At 31.7% G+C, this 24054-nt stretch overlaps 1 protein-coding gene across 1 annotated transcript; it reads right to left on the bottom strand.

The window, feature by feature from the left end:
- Positions 1–1034: 1034 nt before the first annotated feature.
- LOC140443535 (uncharacterized) lies at positions 1035–17826 on the bottom strand. Its single transcript, XM_072534848.1, has 2 exons — positions 17453–17826; positions 1035–4533 (listed from the first exon to the last, which is right to left on the bottom strand). Exons 1-2 carry the CDS (start codon positions 17688–17690, stop codon positions 3563–3565), a joined length of 1209 nt encoding a protein of 402 aa, XP_072390949.1. The 5' UTR covers positions 17691–17826; the 3' UTR covers positions 1035–3562.
- Between the last annotated feature and the right edge of the window lie 6228 nt (positions 17827–24054).

The raw sequence follows: 24054 nt of genomic DNA, 5'->3' as shown, positions 1-24054 counted from the left end.
GCGTGGGTCCTAGCCTCCTCAAGAAATTCTCTCCAGTCGTCCCTATCGATCGCCTTTCTCCTCCAAGCACCTATTCCCATGTCTTCATCGATGTTATCAAGGAACCTTGTTCTGGGTCTTCCTCTTCATCTCTGATCAATGGGTCTATCAAGGAGCGTTTTTCTAGTTGGGTCATTTTGTTCTATACGGATTACATGCCCTATCCACCTCAGACCTCCTATCCTAATATGTTTTACGATATCAGGTTCCTGGTATATTCTATAAAGTTCGAAATTATATCGTCTTCCCCACACTAGATTGCCATTCACTGCTCTATAGATTTGCCTTAATATTTTCTTTCGAAGCATCCTAACATGTTTTCATTATTTTTTGTTAGAGTCCAGGTCTCTAAAACATATGTTAGAACTGGGCGTATTATTGTTTTGTAGAGTTTTATTTTTGTATTTCTCGATATAATTGTGGATTTAAGGAGGAGATTGAGTCCAAAATGTCATTTGTTGGTCTCAGGGGTCTTCAGACCCCTCAGTGGTGTCGTTCCCCATAAACTAATTAATTTAGGAGAAATCGGGAATTATTAATAAAACAGGTTTTCAACACATCTCTTTATTAATTAATAAATTAATAAAATAACAAATTAGAATTTAATAATAATTAAAAAATTGAGGTTTTGATAACAGAAAATTAAACATTTATACACAAATTCAAAGAAAGAAAGAAACTTGGCTTAACTTCCATAAAAGATTCTGCTGTTGCTCTCTTCTCAACTCGATCCATAAATTATCTACATCAAAACCATGCCTCTATTTTCTTAAACCAAAAACCACGTGTATTTTCTCAAATCTAAACCAGGTGCATTTTCTCAAATCTAAACTAGGTGCATTTTCTCAAATCTAAACTAGGTGCATTTTCTCAAATCTAAACCAGGTGCATTTTCTCAAATCTAAACCAGGTGGATTTTCTCAAATCTAAACCAGGTGCATTTTCTCAAATCTAAACCAGGTGGCTGGAAAAACAAAAGCCGATACAAAAATTTGTCATGACACGAGTTTTGTCCAACAACAGAAGAATTCTGGCAAGCGGAAAGCTCTTCTCTCTAAGACCTGCATACCGATTCAGAATTCTCTGATGTTGCCAAAACTCACGAATTAGCAATTGCAATTAATAGATTAATTAATTATTAAATGGAAAACGAAAAAGCAAAGTTGTATGATTCATGATAGTGAGATTTATATTGAATTATTATTATTACATCAAGTATAGGTAAAAAGATAATAATAAAAATTCGAAGCGGTGTACTAGCGTACACAAAATTATAAGAAAAACTACCAGTGCTGATTTTCTTGATTAATGTATGAAAATATGTTGTTGTAAAAAGTACAAAGTATTAAACTTACCCAGACTGTTGGAAGTTTCTGACCACGAAGATTTACTTTAATTGAGTACCTTGTTGGTGGCTGGTTTATTTTAAAAAGGAAGTAAATCGAATCGGATTCACACAAGTAAATTATTTAGTAGTGGGGTTTCTGTTTCTTGTATGACAAAGTAAGCGCAGGTACAACTACGAGGGGACTTAAGAAATTAATCGGTCAATTTATTTGTAGTAGGAAAATATTAAAATGAAATATAGGAATAAAAATAAAAGAAAAATAAGTTATTATCAACGAGAATCAAATAGTACGAACAGAAAATAATGGAAAGTACTTTGAAATTAATAAGAACAAAAATGTAGTAACGTTTTAATCGTTACAACGGTTCCAGGAGGAACCATCTTTTAAGAGGAGAGCAATGTTACGATAAATGTGATTCATACTCATGGGCCCCCTCTTATACCTGCGATTGGAACTTTCCAGATGAGGATCGAATATTACACCAGTGTTCCGATCGAAGGTCAAAGAAGCCGGCAGAAACTTCTAGATAAACAAATCAGGTACAAAACGGACGATTTGAGATTTAAAAGGACAGTCTAAAACCAGTGTCGATTAATAAATGATTCGCGCGGCTATTTAAATTGTAACCGATGTGAATGTCTTAAATAAATGATATGAAAATAAATTAATATTTAAGTGTTTCTATGTAGATTAAATAAGTAAATGTATGTAAATAAACTCATAAAGTGTTGTAAAGTGTAAAACATTTTATAATAAATACAGTTAATAAATTAATTTTTTATGAAAACAGTTCAGTACTTTTAATAATACATTTTCCAACCTTAATTTCAAATGATTTCCAAGAAATTGTTAACAAATGTAAAATTTTTAGGAATTCAAGTTTTTGTGATAGTTATAAAAAATCTATCAATAACATAATTTATTTTCTTTCTCTATTTCTCTAATTTGGCTATTACAATGATAAAACATTTGTTTGAATTTTAATTGTTGCTTTCCCAGAAAGAATTTCTAATTATATTATTTTTCTTTGTCAGTTATTCTTAACAAGTTACCCAGGCCCGGAACTAGGGCAAGGCAAATGTCACATATGCCCGGGCGGCAGATTTCAGGGCCGGAACAAATTGAAAATTTTATAATAAAATAAGAAAAATTTTAAATTTTTAAAATAAGAATAGCGCAATCACTATTGTATTATTTTATTTAATTTTGTTGCAAATCTATTATCATTATAACACTGATACTGACACCAAATATTATCTTCATTATGTACATTTAAAACACCTTTCACACTTCTATTTCACATCAAATTTCACACTGGTAAGGTTGTTCTCAAGTGTGCAAACTCAAATGTCTTTTCAAATCACCTTCCTCACTAAATTGCTTAAAACAAATTTAACACTGGTAAGGTTTTTCCCCAGTGTATACATTCAAATATGTTTTTAAAGTGCTTGTTAGAGAAAACTGCTTAAAACATATTTGACACTTGTAAGGTTTTTCTTTAGCGTGCAATCTCAAATGTGTTTTCAAAGAACTTGCTTGCCTAAGCTGTTTAAAACAAATTTCACACTTATAAGGTTTTTCTCCGGTGTGCACGTGCACTTTTAAATGTGTTTTCAAATTATCTATTCGAGTAAACTGTTTTAAACAAATATCGCACTTGTAAGCTTTCGCTAAGTGTGTACATTCAAATGTGTTTTCAAAGTGCTTGCTTGGCTAAACTGTTTAAAACAAATACCACACTTGTAAAGTTGTTCTCCAGTGTGTACTCTCAAATGTCTTTTCAAATCACCTTCTTCACTAAAGTGCTTAGAACAAATTTTACACTTAGTAAGATTTTTCTCCAGTGTGCAATTTCAAATGTATTTTCAAATCATCTTTTGTACCAAATTTCTTAAAACAAATTTCACACTTGTAAGATTTTTCTAGAGTGTGCACTCTCAAATGTCTTTTCAAAGGATATATCTGATTAAACTACTTAAAACAAATATCACACTTGTAATCTTTTTCTCCAATGTGTACATTTAAATGTTTTTTCAAAGTGTTTGTTAGAGAAAACTGTTAAAACAAATTTCACACTTGTACGGTTTTTCTCCAGTATGTACATTCAACTGTGTTTTTAAATGATCTATTCGAGTAAACTGCTTAAACCAAATTTCAAACTTGTAAGGGTTTTCTTAAGTGTGTATTATCGAATGTCTTTTCAAATTACTTGATTGGCTAAACTGCTTAGAACAAATTTCGCACCTGTAAGGTTTTTCTCCAGTGTGCAATCTCAAATGTATTTTCAAATAACTTGCTTGTCTAAACTGTTTAAAACAAATATCACACTTGTAAGGTTGTTCTCCAGTGTGCAGTCTCAAATGTGTTTTCAAATTAGTTGCTTGACTAAACTGCTTAGAACAAATTTCGCACATGTAAGGTTTTTCTCCAGTGTGCAATCTCAAATGTCTTTTTAAACCAATTGCTTCACTAATTTGCTTAAAACAAATTTCACACTTGTAAGGTTTTTCCCCAGTGTGCACCTTCAAATGATTTTTCAAAGCATCTAGTCGAGCGAACTGTTTAAAACAAATTTCACACTTGTATGGTTTTTGTCTAGTGTGCAATTTCAAATGTGTTTTCAAAGAACCCGCTTGGCTAAAGTGTTTAAAACAAATTTCACACTTGTAAGGGTTTTCTCCAGTGTGTATTATCGAATGCTTTTTCAAAGTACTTGCTTGAGTAAATTGCTCAGAACAAATTTCGCACCTGTAAGGTTTTTCTCCAGTGTGCACTCTCAAATGACTTTTCAAATTATGTTTTTGATTAAACCGCTTAAAACAAATATCACACTTGTAATCTTTTTCTCCAGTGTGTACATTCAAATGTTTTTTCAAATTGCTTGTTAGAGAAAACTGTTTAAAACAAATTTCACACTTGTAAGGGTTTTCTCCAGTGTGTATTATCGAATGTCTTTTCAAAGTACTTGCTTGGCGAAACTGCTTAGAACAAATTTCGCACTTGTAAGACCTTTGTCCAGTCACAACTTTCACATTTTGATTTAATGTTTTTCCTTCAATATGTGGACTCGTATAATTGTCTTCATATGATGACAGTCCAATTAGTGTCTCCATAATTTCCATTTTGTTTTCCTCTTGGAGATAGCCTAAAATAGAAGCTAACTATAATATAAATATTTGAGAATAATGGAAAATTCATGCAAAAACAAAGAAATGCAATAATCAAATTAATGCATAATAAAATTTGATAGATACGAAGGGTAGTAAATGGTATAAATATGTTTTAGAAGCCTGTGTTTCTGTCTTTTATATACGTAATAGTCAGTCGACTTGCCTATTAATGCATGGTCTAACGGGCACTACTGCGACTCAGGCCACGACCACTGGTCGGACCTTGGCTGCGTCGAGTACGATCTACAGTGCGACCAGCAACGTATTGTTTTTTGTTGGCCGCACCTCCGGCCTGTATTTCAAATTCATTCTTCGTTTGAATTACGAGATGGATATCACGAATATAGTCTTTGCTGTGTATAAGTATAATCGTATAATACAGAAGGAAAAAAATATTTGGTACATCCCATTTTAAGAAATCGCCTTTCTAAAGGAAAGATTTTTACTTTTTTCTGTGACCTTCGTCAACATAAGGATTTTTTTAAATTTTACTAGAATGTCAGTGAAAAGTTTGGATATTTTACTTAATAAAATTCCTGAAAAGATAACTGTAATTGACAATCCAATGCGATCATGAAGAAAAACTTCTCGTAACATTAAGGTTAGAGATATTCTTTATTATTGTATTAACATACAGTAGAAATAATAATATTTACATAATATTTTTGAATTAGCAACCTTCAGATTCATCAAAACATGAAACTAAAGGTGAACCAATTCCACTTCTAGCATAATTATATTCACTAGCACCTGAGTTTGTTGACGACATAGATGATTGCAGAGAAAAAATTGGTTGATACGAGTATCTTTGGCTGTAGTATCCGAACCGGAGCCAGAGGAACAAGGATTCTAACTATATTGGCTTTTATATCACTGTGGTGCAGATATGTGTGACGTTGAGCATCTTCCAGAATATTCATAAGTTGTCGTGGAATTTAAGATATTGGGGAACACTTTTTAATTCGCTAACCAAAAATAACATGAACAATCTATCTTCGTCATTAAAAATTCTTTATCGTGGTTAATTTTGGCCTCTGAAGAATCTTTCAACGCTTTTATTAGTTGTTTCTATTTCATAAAGTGGTGTTCTTTTTTTTTTTCAACCACCCGTGTCTCATACGGTCCTGCAGTGAGTGCTTTCAGAATGATTACTTTTGATCCCCTATACTACTATGAGTGTTGGCTGGTGGATTGGTGATATTTAGAAGCGGCAGCATATTAATATATATATATATATATATATATATATATATATATATATATATATATATAATTATATGTTCGGAAATGTATAAAAAAGGTGGTGATCAACTTTTTGCAGCAATCCATAAACTAATAGTACTTATATGGCAGAATGAATGGGTACCAGAAGAGTGGCTGAAGGGAATAATATGTCCATTGCATAAAAAGGGGGATCAACTGGAGTGTAAGAACTATAGAGGGAGTACTCTGTTAGCATCTGCGTATAAGATCTTCGGCAATGTATTATCTGAAAGACTTAAACATTTTACAAAGGATATTGTTGGTCAATATCAATGCGGATTTACTGCTGGAAAGTCAACTACACATCAAATTGAAGCACATAGGCAGATTCTAGAAAAGTCATTAGAATATAACATAGAAACACACCATCTCTTCATTGACTTCAAAGCAGCCTATGACAGTGTGAAAAGAACTGCATTATATAATGCAATGATAGACTTTGGGATCCCACCTAAGTTAGTTAAGTTGTCCCAACTAATAATGCAAAACGTAAGCTCATGCGTTAGAATTGAAGGAGAAAACTCTACGTTCTTTGACATTAATAATGGTCTAAGACAGGGGGACGCGTTGGCGTGTCTCCTCTTTAATATTGCCTTGGAAAAGGCAATCAGACAATTAAATATTAGAATCAATGGAACTATTTTTAATAGATCGACGCAAATTCTCGCATTCGCTGACGATATAGTTATAGTGGGCAGAAGTATGAGAGACATGGTGCAGTGTTTTACAAGGCTTGCGGACGCAGCAAGTGAATTAGGACTTGTGGTAAACGAGGAAAAAACCAAATATATGTTGGTTTCTAAAAACCCTCGAAATATCCAACAAAGAATTCAAATTAACAACCATACCTTTGAGCAAGTCAAAGAATTTACATATCTTGGATCGCTAGTAAACGCAACAAACACGACAAGCGACGAAATAAAAAGACGCATAGGAATAGCAAACAGAACTGTTCACGGCCTCCAGAGACATTTAAAAAATAAAAATATAAAACGTGCACTAAAGCTTAATATATACAGGACCTTAATAAGACCAGTTTTGATATATGGGGCTGAAACGTGGATCTTATCTCAAAATGATAAAAGACTTCTTGGTATTTTTGAGAGAAAAATTCTTAGAAAGATTTTTGGGGCCGTAAATGAAAATGGGCTATGGCGTCGAAGATACAACTTTGAACTGTATCAGTTATACACCGATCCAGATATTGTGAAATTCGTTAAAGTGCAGAGACTTAGATGGGCTGGACACATTGCTAGGGTGTCAGATCACGAATACACGAAGAGATTAACATTTTCAAAACCAGAGGGCACAAGAAGCAGAGGACGACCACGAATGAGATGGATTGATGATGTGGAAGAAGACCTACAGATTCTAGGGGTTAGAAGATGGAGGGAAGTTGCCAGGAATCGACAGGAGTGGCGACTTCTTTGTGAGCAGGCCAAGATCCACAACGGATTGTCGAGCCACTTATGATGATGATTGAACCTTCAGGCCCGATGCTGGGATTGAGAACTTCATTTTTATAATCCAATGGATATGAAACTTTAAAGCTTGCTTGGTACTCCGTAACTTTTAACTTCTTGCAGTAGAAATGTATATTTGTAGCATTTACCTTTAAATAATTGGTCAAATCTTCCGTTGTCTGTTGTGTAATTATATTATGGTGTAAATAAATAATTATTGATTGGAGTAAGATTTATGTTTGTTTACTCTTAATATAGTTGTGTCTGAGATTAGCGAACCGACTATACATACACTACATACATTCAATATCATTGTATATCCAAGATGGACGCCGCTACAAAATAGCGGATTACATATTTTTTCACAACTACTTCAATATGGGTATCAAATGAAAGGGCTTGACTAGTAGAAAAGAGTTCATTATAGAAAATCCAAAATGGCCGCCAACAAAATGGTGGATTACATATTTTCGTTGGGCGTACTGTTATACGCCCATTATTTTTTTATTTTTATTGACTTCCGAAAGGCATTTGATTGTATTAAGTACTCTACATTGATCGAAGTTCTAAGAAATATTGGTTTGAATGGCAGAGACGTTCGCATAATTGCAAATTTGTATTGGAATCAAACATAAGTTTTAGTAGACGGTTTGGAATCACATCGCCGTTTACTCCAAAAGAATGTTCAGAAATGCACTTTCTGAAAAACAAGAAGGAATAATTATGAACAGTGACTTCATAAATAATTTGCGACCTGCGGACGATACAGTACTCCTAGCTTCTACTCCAGAAGATCTGCAAACATTAATTAACAGTCCCTCAATTACCTTCTCCTCGGAGGTTAACATTTTCCGTCTCTTTTGCGGCTTTTCATTTTTCATCAGAATTTTGCTGTCTTCTCTTGGAACAACTCGGTTTTTCGTCCATTGTATTTCAATAATCACAGAATATAACTAAAAATTCACTATAAACCAAAACTTCAATAAAACTCAAATCAAATTACAGAATATAACTAAAAATTCACTATAAACCAAAACTCCAATAAAACTCAAACCAAATAATCACAGAATATAACTAAAAATTTACTATAAAACGACAAACTATAATACTCGTATTATCAATAACACGTTGTGTTATTGCTGTTGCGTATCTGTGTTTTCTTTCCCTAAAGATTCTGAACTGTAAGTAGAAATATGCATTTACATTAGAGTTTGGTTAGATTAACACACACACACGCAAGATGAAGGCAGTATTAAAAAGTCTTGAATATACTGTTACGATAAATAATGACGTGTCATATGACTCAAAAATGTAAACATATTTATTACTAATATCTTTTCTATTCTAGTAATTTCGGCGCTCAGTTGAAAGACCTGTCTACCTGAATTGTGATGAGTCACCTGCGACTTGAAATTTCCAGAAGTAGGAAGAATAAAACCAGTCTGAGCTTCTAAGCTCTTCGATGGGATCGCCGCAATTCTCGAATAGCGGGATTTTATATTTAAAGAAGGAATTCTGTTGTAAACGCACGTATTATAATAAATGTAGAATAATTATATAATTATTGGTGAAAAATAAATTAGTAATAAAGACTAATAAATTTGTAAGTGTTATAAACCTTTAATAATAAATAAAAACAATAAATTAGAATAATAAAAACATTACAATACAAAACAATCTTTTCACCAAAGTCCAAAATAGAGTTTTATAATGTCGATTTAAAAAAATATGTGATATATTTCTTGACAATCTCTTAAACGAACCAATAAAAATCACATGTAAACTTAAAGAGAAAAAATCGTATTTCGCGTCGGTATTCAGCATAAATAAAACAATTTTCTCTCACACTATATTTTTTAAGCACTCGAGCCTATAATTACCTATGCAAACTACTGACAGTTCCTACAAAAAGAAATCTTCAAATAATGACAGAACATCTTTTATGTAAGCCAGGCCTATTTTATGTATCGGTTAAATGTCCCTCAAGTCTAACCTGTTTTATGATATTGGTAAAGATGAAATAGTTGGATTTGGAGACATGAAAAAAATCATCAATATGTCGAAATGCTTTGGTCATTATGGCCAGAAGCTTATATTTTTTATGAAAGCAGCCTTTAGCTTTTTTTTGTTCGATCGCAAGTACAATCAAGAGATCTTAAACCTATTATTGAAGAGTGTGTTGTCAAATTATCAAGCAATAACTTGAATGTTGTATAAATTTCAAGTGATATAGGATCAAAAGAGTTAGCTAAATTATATTATAATGTTACTCCTGAAAATCCTGAATTTCATTCAAGTAGGAAATCATAAATTGTTTTATATAGTTGACCCAAGCCATGGTTTTATATAAAGCTACAAGAAACAATTCAATGAAACATACATTTAGGTTTGCTTATAAAGTACTTCATGGAAGTTTAGTGAGTATTTTATGCACAAGACAAAACTTAATTTTATAGATGCGTCTCTAAATTGACAGATGCTCATTTGCACCCTTCCAAGTTCATGCCACAAGCCATCCAGCGTGGTTTGTGGAATGAACACATATATGACTTTAGGTGCTCTTCCTGCAGATGCATTTGGCACACTTGAGGTCATAGAATGGTTCGACAATTTGTTTGGTATTTTACATTCAAATTCTTTACGAAACCCCAATAAATAGGAAATTGTTTTGGATGGATCAAAATTTTAAATAATATTTTTAAATGATAGTTTGCAGTTCTTGAGTGAGCTTAAAATAATTAATTCAGATAATCAAGATATTTCAAAAAAAAAAAATTTAATTTCATAAATGTTGGAAAATAACAATTAATAGGTAGTGTTATAAATCTCTGGTAAAAATTGTCAAAGCTGGACTTTATGTATTTAAAAACTAGATGTATAAATAGAAATCGTTTAGAAAACTTTTTGGGCGTATCAGGAACAGAAAACTTTTTGGGCGTATCAGGAACAGGTTGGTAATTATGTAAACCCGACACCTATCCAATTTTCAAGGGCTTTGTACTGGCAAACATATTTACATTCAGGAAGTATGAATTGAGTAAAAAAAGAGGCCTACTATAAAAAGTATTTCGGGAATAACTTCATACATGTGCAAAGATACAATGGAACAACTATAATAATAAATAAAGTCATGTATTGATGATATTTTTTTTCCGATATTTTTATTAAATAAGCTTGATTAAAACTATCGGAAAATAAATGAAAGGCAGAATTTACACAACAGTCATCAAACCAATAATGACATATGCGGCAGAAACACGACCTGACACAGAGGACAAAAAGACTGCTCGAAACGGCGGAGATTAAAACCGCTCGAAAAATCGATGTTAAGATACTATGGGACAGAGCTAGAAGTACAGATATGCGATGGAAATGCAAGGTGGAGAACATTGATAACTGGGTAGAAAACAGAAGAGGAGAATGGAATGACCACATAAGCTGAAGACGATCACTGGGAAGACCACGAAAACGATAGAACGACAACTTACTGGAGGGACATTGAAAAAACACAGTCATGTCTATCAAAAAGAAGAAGAAGATGTATTCATGAATGTGAACTTAAAAATATTAATTATTTATGTTGTAATATTTTTCTCTTTCTTTCTATTTTTCTTTATTATTTTTACTGTTAAGTTCATTGTTAATATATTTAATATTATAAAAAAAATTTAATCTTATAAATCATTTTTTTAAGTACAAATTCGGGAACTCTTTACAAGGATGATCAAAGTTTATTTCCTGCATTGAAGAAAATATTTTATTTGATACACCCTGGTTGCGTGAATTAGCTTCAAATTTAGAATTAAAATGACATTCTAGCAAATAAACAAATTTAATAAAATTCTTTGGTGGTGAGTATAAATGACCAAAAATATTTTCTCCCTCATGAAATGCCTTGAAATGAATAAATAAATTATTGGTATCCAATTCTTGGCACTCCATTGCAAATGTTTTACAAGTATTGCAGTTTTGAATTTCAAGGCATTTCTTCAATAAATATCCACAAACATAACTGAATGCATTCAGGACAGGCAAATTTTATTTTGTATAGTCATTTTCAGGAAGCACTAGTGCTTTTTGACATTTATCTTTGTCTTCTTGATGTATGGATTTAGTTATGTGTGTAGATTTTATATTTAGCAACAATTCACTTAAATCATCCTTACAATTCATTGTTTCTGAATGGAAATAATTTTGACAGAACAGCTTGCGAAATGCTTTTTACAACTCAATGGCAGTCGGGTTTACATTATTTCCACTCTGCTGTCTAACACTGCCAAAAAAATTTTCAATACAGTCGGTATTAAGACGTCGGGTTTTCAAATATTTGAAGTTTTGTTTTGAAAGATTTTCCCATAATTTTAACAAACTGTTAATAGTTATTCTTCAACATTTAATCAATTTTAATCTATTTGTTACCTCTTTACCGTCTTTTCTAAATACTTTGATATCATTTAACAATGTAAGCGCTTCCTCCAAAAAATCTATTTAAAATTGAGATCCAAAAAATCTATTTGGGTGCCTAAGGGAAAATGAATTTAATAAATCAAAAAGTTTATCAAAGAATGCTATCGTCTCTATAGCGTCTGTTGGAAGTCCATTCAGTGACATGTATGTATTCATTCCACAAGCTACTGTTTGACTAAAAATTAGTGTAGCCAAAGCCACCTTCATTTTTTGGAAACTTGTGGGATTGATATGCGAATCTGTAAGTTTAGGTGCACACCTACAGAATTGTTTTTTATCTTGGTGATAAAAGCTGCTAATGAACATTCAAGATGTGTTTTTACCTTTAAAATTAAAAGAGTGTCTAAAAAAATTATTTCTAGTTGCTTTTATCAAGTGACATGGGTCAAAAATGTAAACAAGCTGTTTTCCATTCAATTCAAATTCTGGATTCTCAGGAGTAACTCCTAATATGTTTGTTAATTGTACAAAGTTTGAACCTATGTCATTTGCTATGCCGTCAACATATAAACCTACATCACTTAATTTTGATAAACATTTTTTAATAATAGGTACTATACTATTTGCTTTTAACTGCGTTCCAACAAAAAAACGCAACAGGTTGTTTCCAGAATGAATAAAGACCTCTGATCATGATCACTAAAACAAAATAAAGATTTGATTTTATGGCCATCTCATCGAGGCAGAGTAGGCAATGCTTATCCTGGTCTAGCATTATTTTGGTTTTCAGTTGAAGGGCTTTAAATATTTCATCATTGTCATCATTACACGAGATTTTTTGCGTAATTCTCTGCAGACTTCTTTTTGTTGGAAGGGTTAATAAACTGCTAATATACTTATAGGCCCTTGGACTTAAAAAATGCAATGTCAAGGCAAACTGCTTCATATCTTGATTGAGTCTCCGAGACGTTGGTTTTTTTCCTTTTTGAGCTACATGTGATTTTACAATTTCTGCTAAAGGTTTAACCAAAAATTTGTCACAAATTTTAATCAAATCTCGAAGAGGAGTATTTTGCTTTTGTTTCACAAACAGCTTCTTACTATTTCTTCGCAAACGTTTTATTTTTAATCTTAGTTTTTGTTTTCGCGGTGATCTGTTGCTTAAATTACTCTCTGTTTATGTGGCAGCTGTAGATGACAATAAGTATTTACTCGTACTTGGTCCTAAAACATACATTAATTTAACGACCGTTTATTTTTTATCGGTTGTGAAATATACGCATTATTGAATCCATTACAGTTGGGAGGTTATTACCAAAAAGTAATTGTAAAATATTGTAATGATTTTTACTATCAAGATTAATCAATAAATTATTGTCTGGTATTACAACTTCTTGTAACTAAGTTGAACTCAATCTAACTTCCACTCCAATTAGGTCAAATTATATACCTACCTTGAATAACAGCAGGTAAACATTCAGCATTTGAAATTAATTTGTCTGTTACTTTTAATTGTGGGGTCGATCCAGAAACAATAATATTATCTAAAAAACTTAGCATGAAAATATATCAGCATAAAATATTGCTTTCGAAAAATATGAATTTTTAACTTAAATGTACACAAACCTAAAACGATAATCTTTTTGGTGGTTCTTCGATATCTTCACCGTGGTCACTTGTGTTTATCGTATGATATGGAAATATTGAAGGTACTGCGTCATGCACCAATGTTTTTCTTTTATTTCCTTTTACAATAACATTATCTTCAAAATGCAGTTCACAAATCCTATAATTATTATAAAGTAAATCCATTTTTAATAATAAATCTTCTCGTCTGCAAGCTTCTATCCACACTTTGGCACTACAAATTTTTAACAGAACAAATTTTAAACAAAGAACTTTTTCTGTATTTATAAATAATACTTCATTACTTACAACTATAAGAGTATTAGTATATTCTAAGTATATTGTAAGTAATGAAATATTTAACTTTTGTCAATATCTCATCTTAATAAATTTACAGTTTTCTCCTGATTAAGTCACAAAATTGTCACTAAATCTTGAGATATACAACAAATAAAGTTTTAATATTTTTATCTTCACTGGTCGTGGTCAATTGTGTTTATCGTATGATATGGAAATATTGAAGGTACTGCGTCATGCACCAATGTTTTTCTTTTATTTCCTTTTACAATAACATTATCTTCAAAATGCAGTTCACAAATCCTATAATTATTATAAAGTAAATCCATTTTTAATAATAAATCTTCTCGTCTGCAAGCTTCTATCCACACTTTGGCACTACAAATTTTTAACAGAACAAATTTTAAACAAAGAACTTTTTCTGTATTTATAAATAATACTTCATTACTTACAACTATAAGAGTATTAGTATATTCCAAGTATATTGTAAGTAATGAAATATTTAACTTTTGTCAATATCTCATCTTAATAAATTTACAGTTTTCTCCTGATTAAGTCACAAAATTGTCACTAAATCTTGAGATATACAACAAATAAAGTTTTAATATTTTTTATTTGTAATTCCCATTTAAAACTCCTAAATATTTTGTGTGCTCCGATCCATATATTTGATCTTTGTTATTTATATTTAACGAATTAAACATTGACAGACAACTTTTGTATATAGCAAAAAGTAGATGAGTATTTAGTTTTTTCATAATTTAATGTAAGTTTGTTTATTTGCAAACATGTTTTTACAATTTTGAAGTCTTGTTCTGTTGTAATTTTAAGATTTTCCCAATTATCGGTCTAATTATGTTTCCAACAATTTTTAGTTTGAGCATTTTAGAAATTTCTTTGTTTCGTTTAAATCAAATATTCTCGTGTATAAAACTCTCTATATATTTTTATTTCCTAAAAATACTATATTCGTATTGTTGTCTTCGAGCGCGCTGACACCCGGCCACCATCTGTTGATTTTTTGACCTGAGCCTTCGGAGATACCAAATTTAATGTTTTCATTTTGAACTATCCCTTGGCAGACCAAAGTTTATTTTTTATTACTCCACTTAACGAGAGCTCGGACGTAGGCGTCGGCTTACTGTTCGAAAGTCAAACTAATACTATTATGTAATAACTAATAATAATTACAAAGCAATAGTAATTACCTGTTATTATTCTTAGGAAATCTAAATAAACTTATTCCTTTTCCTGTCACAGATGAACATCCGCGAAACGCACAACCATAACCAGACATTTTAAATATTTAATAATTAAACTTTTAACTATAAACTATAACTATAAACTTATATATTTAACTTATATATTTTAACTATAACTATAAACTTTTAACTACTAAATAAATTAGATAAATGGTCAAATGCACTTGTTGAGTCGAGTATTTACCACAGGCGCCTACGGACTATCATAAAATAATCAGAGTTAAAGAATAAGCACGTGTTGATGACAGTTAACCAACCAGAATCGGGCATGCGTATACAAAAACGGTACACGTTTTAGAACGGTCGTGTCGCTTCTCTGTGTTCGTGGTTCTCTGATTTGACGGACTGTAAACGTAGACGCACTGGAAACATAACAAACGGACTGTAAATATTTTGTCAATTTATAAATCGACGGAGTGGAATTTTTGCGCATGAGTAGAAACAGTGGCTAGAGTTGGTGACCATGAATGAGTTACATTAACCGATATTCAACATAACCTATAAATTATGCAAATCATAAACAAATTTGTGTGTTTAATAATAATGTATACAGAGGGATTGGCCAGACGCAAGTAACGCACTGTAAAAGATGAAAATTGGCCAATTCTTCCGTTCCAGTACTTTTCACTTACGTTCCGTCATGCGTTTACGTTTATTTATAAATAAGAATACACAAAATTCTATGTTGATCTCTTTCCAATGCGTCTACGTTTACAGTCCGTCAAACTATAAATCCAGCTTTAGAGTACATACTAACTTTGGTCGTATCGACCAGCTTCTGTCAGACATATATAAAATTGGCCGGATCCGACCAACCACAATCCTGGCTGTGGCCGGAGTCGCAGTAGTGCGCGTTAGTTCTTAGCTCTATATTATATAAATTAAAAGAGATCATACAAGTAGATCCAAACTTAAAAATAATATCTAATTTGATACTTAACAAGATTAAAAGATAAAAATAATAATAAATAATAAATTAACTTTGTAATATCACATAGAGTCTCTATCAGTTGGCTATTTTATATGTTAAAATATGTCAATGCATGGATTGACATATTGGTGAAAGGTAGTGTACAGTCTATTTGTATTTCTAAGTTGCCTAGAAGGTACACACAGAATAAGGGCATGTAAAAGATCAGGACAGCTAAATTATTGACCTTGAATTAATTCGAATATAAAACATGCATCATAAGATTATCTTCGAGATTCTAAAGTAAACAACTACAAACCACTTAAACATTTCCTGGTAATCATGTACCTGGCCAGTATATTAAATCAATATGAGTAGAAATGAAGAAATCTATGCCAAACATTTTCAATCAACTTTTTATGTACCTTATAACTGGGAGTCCACAGAACTGAAGAATACACCTCCAATGTACAGTACAACACTTGCTGGGCATGATAGCCTTTTTGAATAACAAGTGATAAATTCCAACATCTTAGCTGCTTCCACTGATATTGTATTAATGTGATCAATAGCTTGGAGATGAGTATCAACAATTATACCTAAATATCTAATACTACACTGAACGCAGATAACTCCTTGAACCCAATGATTTCCTGAACACTACAGCCATAGAACATTCAAAGCATCCTGGATCCATTCAATTTCTAACATTGTTGGTTGTAAACTGATTTTGTTTACAACCCTGTAATTTTCAAAATGTTGGTGAAATAAAATGTTTCCTTTTGTTTGTATTAAATTCAATCCACACAGTATGCCAAGACGGCTAAAATATTCCGTTACAATTAAAAAACACCATCGGTAGTTAAAATTATTCCTAGAAGAAACATAACAGCTTCAAAAAGCCCTTTCCCCAGCTTACCTTGGCTACTGTCCCAAAAACTCTCTAGAAACTCTTGCTGGAGAAGCATGGTGTTTTCAATACGCATTTTTATAATTTTGTATTTGTGATTCTCATAGTGTATGCCACTGATTTTCCTCAGTCTCTCTCACTCTCAAGTGTTCACATAGAGGAAATAGAATTTGTCACAGCGATTGCGAAAGCAACAACAAATTTTTGTAACAACATAATTTGATATAGGCATAACCTATTGTACCTGTTTCTATTACCTACAGTACATAGAGAAATAAAAGTTTGTATCCAGTGTTACTTATATTCTTTACATAGTACATAGAGACTCCAAATAATACAGTCCAATTATCATCCTCAGAGAATAAAGGCAGGATAAGTTCGTAGAAAATTCAAAAGCATGTGGAATCACACAATTCCATCTCAAAACTCCTACATTTTCTCCAATTTTAACTTTTTCAAAAAAGTTTGAGATCACCTGTGAACATTAAAGCATCTGTGTATTTTAATTTATTTGTTGTTATTAATACAAAACAAGGAGGAATAATGGAGCCACTAGTGTGCCATAGGAACAGCACCTGTGGCACACCAGAGGTAACCTCAATAACATCAGAGCAACAATTTCTAATTTTTATTCTTGAATACTTCTAAAAAGTCCCTGAAAGATTTGATCAAGAGTGAAAAACCTAGTTTCTAGTTTATTTAATAATATAACATATGGGAGGAAATATGGGAGGACTTAAATATATTATTACTAACCTTCTTCAGTTTTTTGATTTTCTTCAAATGGATTAAGTTTATTTCCATGTTGTTCTATTGTTCTGTTATTTATGGAACATTTCTTTAAAACTAAATTATCATATGTGTCATGTGTACTTTCCCTATTAAATTCTTCCTGATATTCACATTTAAAGCCATCCAAAAGAGTATCATCCAGGTCATTATGCTCTATTTCTACTTTACAGGTGTCCTCGCTAATTTCTTGTTTGACTTCCATTTGATTACACTTAGAACATTTAATGCTTTTCAATAATAATTTAAGCCCAAAAAGGAAACGCACCTGACTGACGGTTGAGTTTACCGAAAGTACAAGCAAGTTGCAAGTTGTAGAGTGGTTGTAAACAAATCAGAACAAAAACATAACATAACCACAACATAACATAACCTTCATTTCCTAACTTCATCCCAATTTGCCAAATACTCCCCCAAAGAATATAGCGTAGTATTTTTCATATAAAAATGCGTGCACGTCACAATTTATATAAAGTGACGTCACTTATATTTAAAATTTCCAGAACGTCAACCTTATAGTTCAAATTTTCCTAACACAGCTAATAATACGAAACATATACGGAACTACTCGATCTTTCATAGGCGTCAACATAGTATAATAATCAGAAAAATGTAATCATCACTTATATATTGGGAATTTTAGAATTATATTGATTAAATAACCAAAAACATTTGTTATTATTAATAATATAAATTTTATGAAATAACTCTTTAGGTCTAATATTCCACAAAATAATAATTTTAATTAAATATATCAGACAATTGTATGCAACTGATAAAGGGGATACTTCAAATTTTTTGACAGTTACGCGTGTGGCAAAATTGTTTAAAGTGTTGCCGCTTTTTTATAGTAAGAATTTTGTTTATGTTTTGATTTCTTACACAATTTGATCATAATATATTATATATTAATAAATTATATTTATAAATACATATTAAATTTAGATTAATAGCTTTAAAAACTAATTATTTTTGTGTATTGTGATTGTGCTATACCAAAACAACTAAATAGTATGTAGAAAGCTGATAAGCTTTCATATAAGATAGATTATTTTGAACAAGAAATAATGGCGGGACGTTTTTACTATTAATGCTCTGAAAGAGGTAAGTTTAAAATTTAGAATATATAATTTTGTATTAAAATGTTTTCTTATGTATTTTAGTGTGTTGCAGTAATCTTAAAACTAAGTGTATTTACTGTTAATATAGTAGTTTGATAAATAGTTGACATTTTAAAAATTCCTCACTTACTATAATAACTATTCTGATGTTTTGGCAACGCTGTGGGGTTCTGACGTCGTAAATCTTGAATGACGTGCACGCATTTTGATATGAAAAATACTATATATTCTTTGACTCCACTATGGACTTATGGAGTCTACACAACCAATATAACTTACCTTTAGCATTAAAAGTCAAATTTTATAAAGCCAAAAGCAAAAGCTAGATCTAACTTAACTAACTAGAACTAACTTTAATTCAAAATGAAACTAATTTCTAGGAAAATACAGTGATCTTTATATGGCTTTTTAGAGCCAGACCTATAGGCCAGGGAAATAAGCAAAAAAAGTACCCTGTTTTTGACACTCGTCCGGCTAGGCAAACGACAGTTGTTTTTAGTAGTATGGACCATATGGACCTCTGTAACAAAAACCTATATGTTTCCTGTAGTCGATTTTTTGGACTTAATTAGTTATTAACAAATTAAGGCCAAAAAACGGAAAAATTTTGCTTTTTTCGTCTATCGGCAAAAAGTGAAGCATTTAAAACAAATTTTACAAGAGAAGAAACTTTTAAGTCATATAAAAACCTATAAAATGGCGTTTACTAAATGTTTCTATCCTTATTTGTTGCTTAGAAAATTGCAAAATAGGTCAAAAATTTCGGTTTTTTATAAATGTTAATAACTTTTTTGAAAATAAATTTATAACATTTATATTTCATAGAATGCTGCGTCCTATGAGTGCTTAAAATATTGTTAAAATTTCAAAGTGATCGGTCAAATAGTTTAAGAGTTATTTTATTTGTTTTTCCCAAATTAATTTTTTTTGTAACAATTTAACTCAGAAAATTATATAGTTTTAGTAATTGTAATGATAGTTTCTTGAAGAAGAAGACTTGTTCTATTATTAACATTAAAAAAAAATTAAGAAAATTAATTTTAAATATTGCAAAATAATTTTGCAAAAACATGTCGATTTTTTGCTTACAAACAATTAGAATAACTTTTTAGCCATTGCCTGTAAGAACATTATTTTTTATATTTAAAAAGCCTAAATTTTTTTACAAATTTAAAAGAAAAAAAATTTGTCCTAAAATAATTTGGGACAAAGTTAGCCTCTTTTTTATTTAATTCATAGCAGCTTTGTTTATAACAATTAAGAAATCTCAGTAGATCTGTTATAGTAAGAATTACAAAAAAAAGTTGTTGACAAAAATTGTAGGCAGCTTTAAACTCCACATTTTAAAATTAGTTACAATCTTACAGGGTGTTCCATAAGATGGTGGCAGACCAAACTTATGTTTTTTTAAATGGAACACTCTGTATTTTATTTTAAATTTGAAATCTGCTTTACTTCCACATCACAACAATGTAAAGTTTTATTATGTTATACCAGGTATTTAAAAAGTTATAACCAATATTATCTGAAAATCGTATCAAGTTTAACTCCCTGTATAATTACAAAGAAGTATAGGAACATTGATCTATTGCAACCATAGTTTTTTAATAATTGTTAAAACTTATAAAACATATTCGTTTTTATAATATTTGTTGTGTCCGTACACACTTTGTATATATTTTGGGTGATGTCTTCAGGATTGAAATGAAATAATGAATGTACTTGTAATTTGTAAATTACATCGTATATTTCTGATATGAATAATGCAGCAGTACAATGAATAGGTTAACTCCCCACCGCAGACCAATGACAGCATATCATGTCCTTTTATGACAGTTGGTGTGTTCCGTAGGTGTAGGTCGGAACAGCAGTTTGTAATATTATAGAAGTAGAAGATATAACACTCTTCCCCCCCTAAAATGTAATACTATGATACCATTATAAATCTAACCTTTTTGGTGCTACTACTGCTACTATAGTTCTTTTGGAACGGCGCAAAGGAACATCTGAGCAAGGCGAGGAAATGATAGTTGAATCACCTTGACTATGTGAAGATAATCTATTGGCATCCATTCGTTCTGATTGTACCTCAGGTATATTGATATTATCACCATTTGGAGTTGACTCACAAGCAGCTGTTTGTTTCTCGATATATTCATTTATAACTGTGGGCACATAAGGCATAACATTATTTTCAGACTGTAATGGTGTATTTTCCCCTATAGCTCTTAACTGGTCAATGTGTCGTTTCCAATACTGGCCATCATCTAATTTGATTATATAGTGCAGCTTCCCCAGTTTTTCTACTACCCGTCCAAATCTCCATTTGTTTGTATGTATGTAATCTGTAGCTTCCACTCTTTCCCCCTCATTTAAAACCCTGTAACTATCATCTTGAGCTTTGTCACAAACAACTTTTGGTATCTAACCTTGACCGTATCACTCTACCAAACATAAGGGTTGAAGGACTTAAACCTGTAGTAGTATTAGGTGTAATTCTATATTGAAATAGAAATTTATTTAACTTTATCTCTTTATCACCTGTACTAAAATTCAGGTTACGCAGAGATTGCTTGACAGTTTGTACATATCTCTCTGCTAAACCGTTTGTAGCAGGATGATATGGTGCACTTAATTGATGTAAAACACCATTTTCATTCACAAATCTTTTGAATTCATATGAAACAAAAGTTTGGGCGTTATCTGATACTAAGTAAAATGGAATCCCGAAAGTTGTGAAGATCTTCCTTAGCACATTTATTGCAGTTTTACTAGTCATATCATTTACTATATGTACTTCAGGCCACCTAGTATATGCATCCACAAGTATTAAAAAATATTTATTTATAAAAGGTCCTGCAAAATCTATATGGACACGTTCAAATGGTGCTGTAGGTGTCTGCCATGGGTGGACTGGTGCTTTACTAGGGTTATTTTTGTGTTCATTGCAAACAGAACAGTTTTTGCACAATATTTCAATGTCTTTAGTAATACCTGGCCACCAACAGTGGCTTCGTGCAAGAGATTTCATCTTCCACTACCCCAAAATGAGCAGTATGTAGTTCCTGTAATATTCTGTTTTGAAGGCTCCCTGGTATTATAACACAGTCGTTCCGTAAGATGCAACCACTCTGTGCGGTAAATTCTATTTGGGGTATATAAAATCGTTGTGAAGGTTCAATCTTTATGCCTCTTTTTAGTCCTTGTTGTAAGTTACGTAAATGTTTATCAGTTTGTGTTGCTTTTGCCATTTCTTCTACTGTAACGGGTAGGGTTTCAATTTGCATAATTTCGAATTTATCCGCAACATCATAAATTACATTTGAAATATTGGCTGCTGGTAGTCTAGATAAAGAATCTGCATTTAAATGTGCTTTAGTATTTTTGTATTTTATCTTGTATTAAAAACTTTGCAAAAATAATGCATAATGTTGCATTCTTGTAGTTGTAAGTGTAGGCAAACTTTTTGAAGGTGACAAGATTTGTATTAGTGGTTGATTATCAACCAATAACGTAAAAGGTCTGCCAAATAGATAATAGTAGAATTTTTTTACTCCATAAATTATACCATAAGCCTCTTTGTCAATTTGCGCATATTTTTGTTGTACCTCACTCAGCATCTGGGACGCAAATTGAATAGGGCGCTCGGTTCCATCAGGGTAGATGTGGGAAAGTACTGCCCCCACAGCATATGGACTAGCATCTGTAGCTAATACTAGAGGTAAAGTTGGGTTAAAATGAGCAAGAACCCTTTCTGAGAGAATCTCTTCTTTTGCCCTCTCAAATGCTTTTTGGCAGTCCCTACTCCATCTAAATGTTACACCATCTTTAAGGAGATTATATATTGGATGTAATATGTGACTTATATTTCTTAAAAACCGTCCATAATAGTTTAACAGACCAACAAAAGCTCTAACTTCCTTTTTATTTGTAGGTGCTCTTGCATTTGCTATTGCATCCACTTTCTCTTTCGTTTTATGTATACCGGTTTTATCGATCTCATAGCCAAAGTACTCGATTGAATTAGTTAAAAATTGACATTTTTCAAAATTTACCCGTACATTATGTTCGTGTAGTCTGCTCAGGACTAGTTCCAACCTCTGAAGGTGTGTAATGTCATCTGGTCCCGTAATCTTGATATCATCCAGGAATACCGATACCCCCTGTATATCTTTAAGTAAGTTTTCAATCTCCCTTTGCCAAATTGCTGGGGCACTGGCTAATCCATACATTAATCGTGTACTTTGGAAAAGTCCTTTTGGAGTACTCAGTGTCAAATATTTTTGATCCTCTTCTCTTACTTCCATTTGCAAATAAGCCTGTTTCAGATCAATTTTTGTAAATTTTTCACCTCCCGCCATGGAAGAAAATAACTCCTCAATTGTAGGCAATGGGTACTCATCAACTACTATGTATTGGTTTAATGTACTCTTAAAATCCCCACATATCCTAACAGATCCATTTGCTTTAATCACTGGTACAATTGGTGTTGCAAACTCAGAGCTATTTACTTTTTTAAATACACCTTCATTTTGTAAATGTTGTATCTCTTTTTCTACTTCTGGTAGTAATGCATGTGGTACCTTCCTTGCTTTAATAAAAAATGGTTGAATATTGGATTTTACCTGAAGTTTTGCCTGTAGGCCCACAATCTTTCCTATATCTTTTTTGAAAATTCTACTATATTTTTCAAATAAACTATGTAATTTTGATTGCACATTTAAATCTACACTAAAGATTTCATTTTGAAAATTCAACTGTAATTGCCTAATCCACTCCCTGCCTAGCAGTGGATGTTTATTTGACTCTACTACATAAATGTTTAAGTTTTTAATTACTTTCCTGTACTTGACCTGTACCCCCGCCATGCCTAAAATATTTAGTGGCTGACCTCCATAAGAAACTAATTTTAAATTTGTATTGTATAGCTGCAAATTTGGAAAATAATATTGGTAATCTGTATTATTTATTAATGTAACTGCTGCGCCTGAGTCAACTTCAAAATTTAAATTAACATTATTTACCTGTAATTTTATGATAAATTTTTCTCTGTATTGGGACTGTTCGCTTGAAATATATAAAACTTCATCCAATTGACCTTCATCTACCTCATTTACCTGACTAGTATCATTCCTCCTCATGCATACCTTGCTCAAATGTCCCTTCCTCTTACATCTATTGCATTGTAACTCTTTTTTAGGGAATTTATTTGCTAAGTGTTGCTCAGACCCATACCTAAATCAGTTTAAGACTTTATTTACATGATTTCCACTATTTGACACATTTCTTGATGTTGTATTAGCTGATTTTTCAGTCTTCTTTTCCACACTAACTTTATTCACCATCCCTGCATGTGATTGATGTAACTGGGCAGCATATCTTGCTGATGTTTCCATACTCAAGGCTACTTCAATGGCCCTTTCGATGGTTAGATCTTTTATCTCCAGC

The sequence above is a fragment of the Diabrotica undecimpunctata genome, chromosome 6 (assembly GCF_040954645.1).
Source record: "Diabrotica undecimpunctata isolate CICGRU chromosome 6, icDiaUnde3, whole genome shotgun sequence".
NCBI classification, from domain to species: Eukaryota; Metazoa; Arthropoda; class Insecta; order Coleoptera; family Chrysomelidae; genus Diabrotica; species Diabrotica undecimpunctata.
Note: the sequence above shows the minus strand (reverse complement) of the source record. Positions and strands in the feature narration are given on the sequence as shown.

Coding starts and splice junctions, on each gene's coding strand:
- LOC140443535 (XM_072534848.1), bottom strand. CDS start 17,690: ATGGAAGTCAAACAAGAAATTAGCGAGGACACCTGTAAAGTAGAAATA. Junction 4,534..17,452: donor AAATCAAAAAACTGAAGAAG/GTTAGTAATAAT, acceptor CTTCTATTTTAG/GCTATCTCCAAGAGGAAAAC.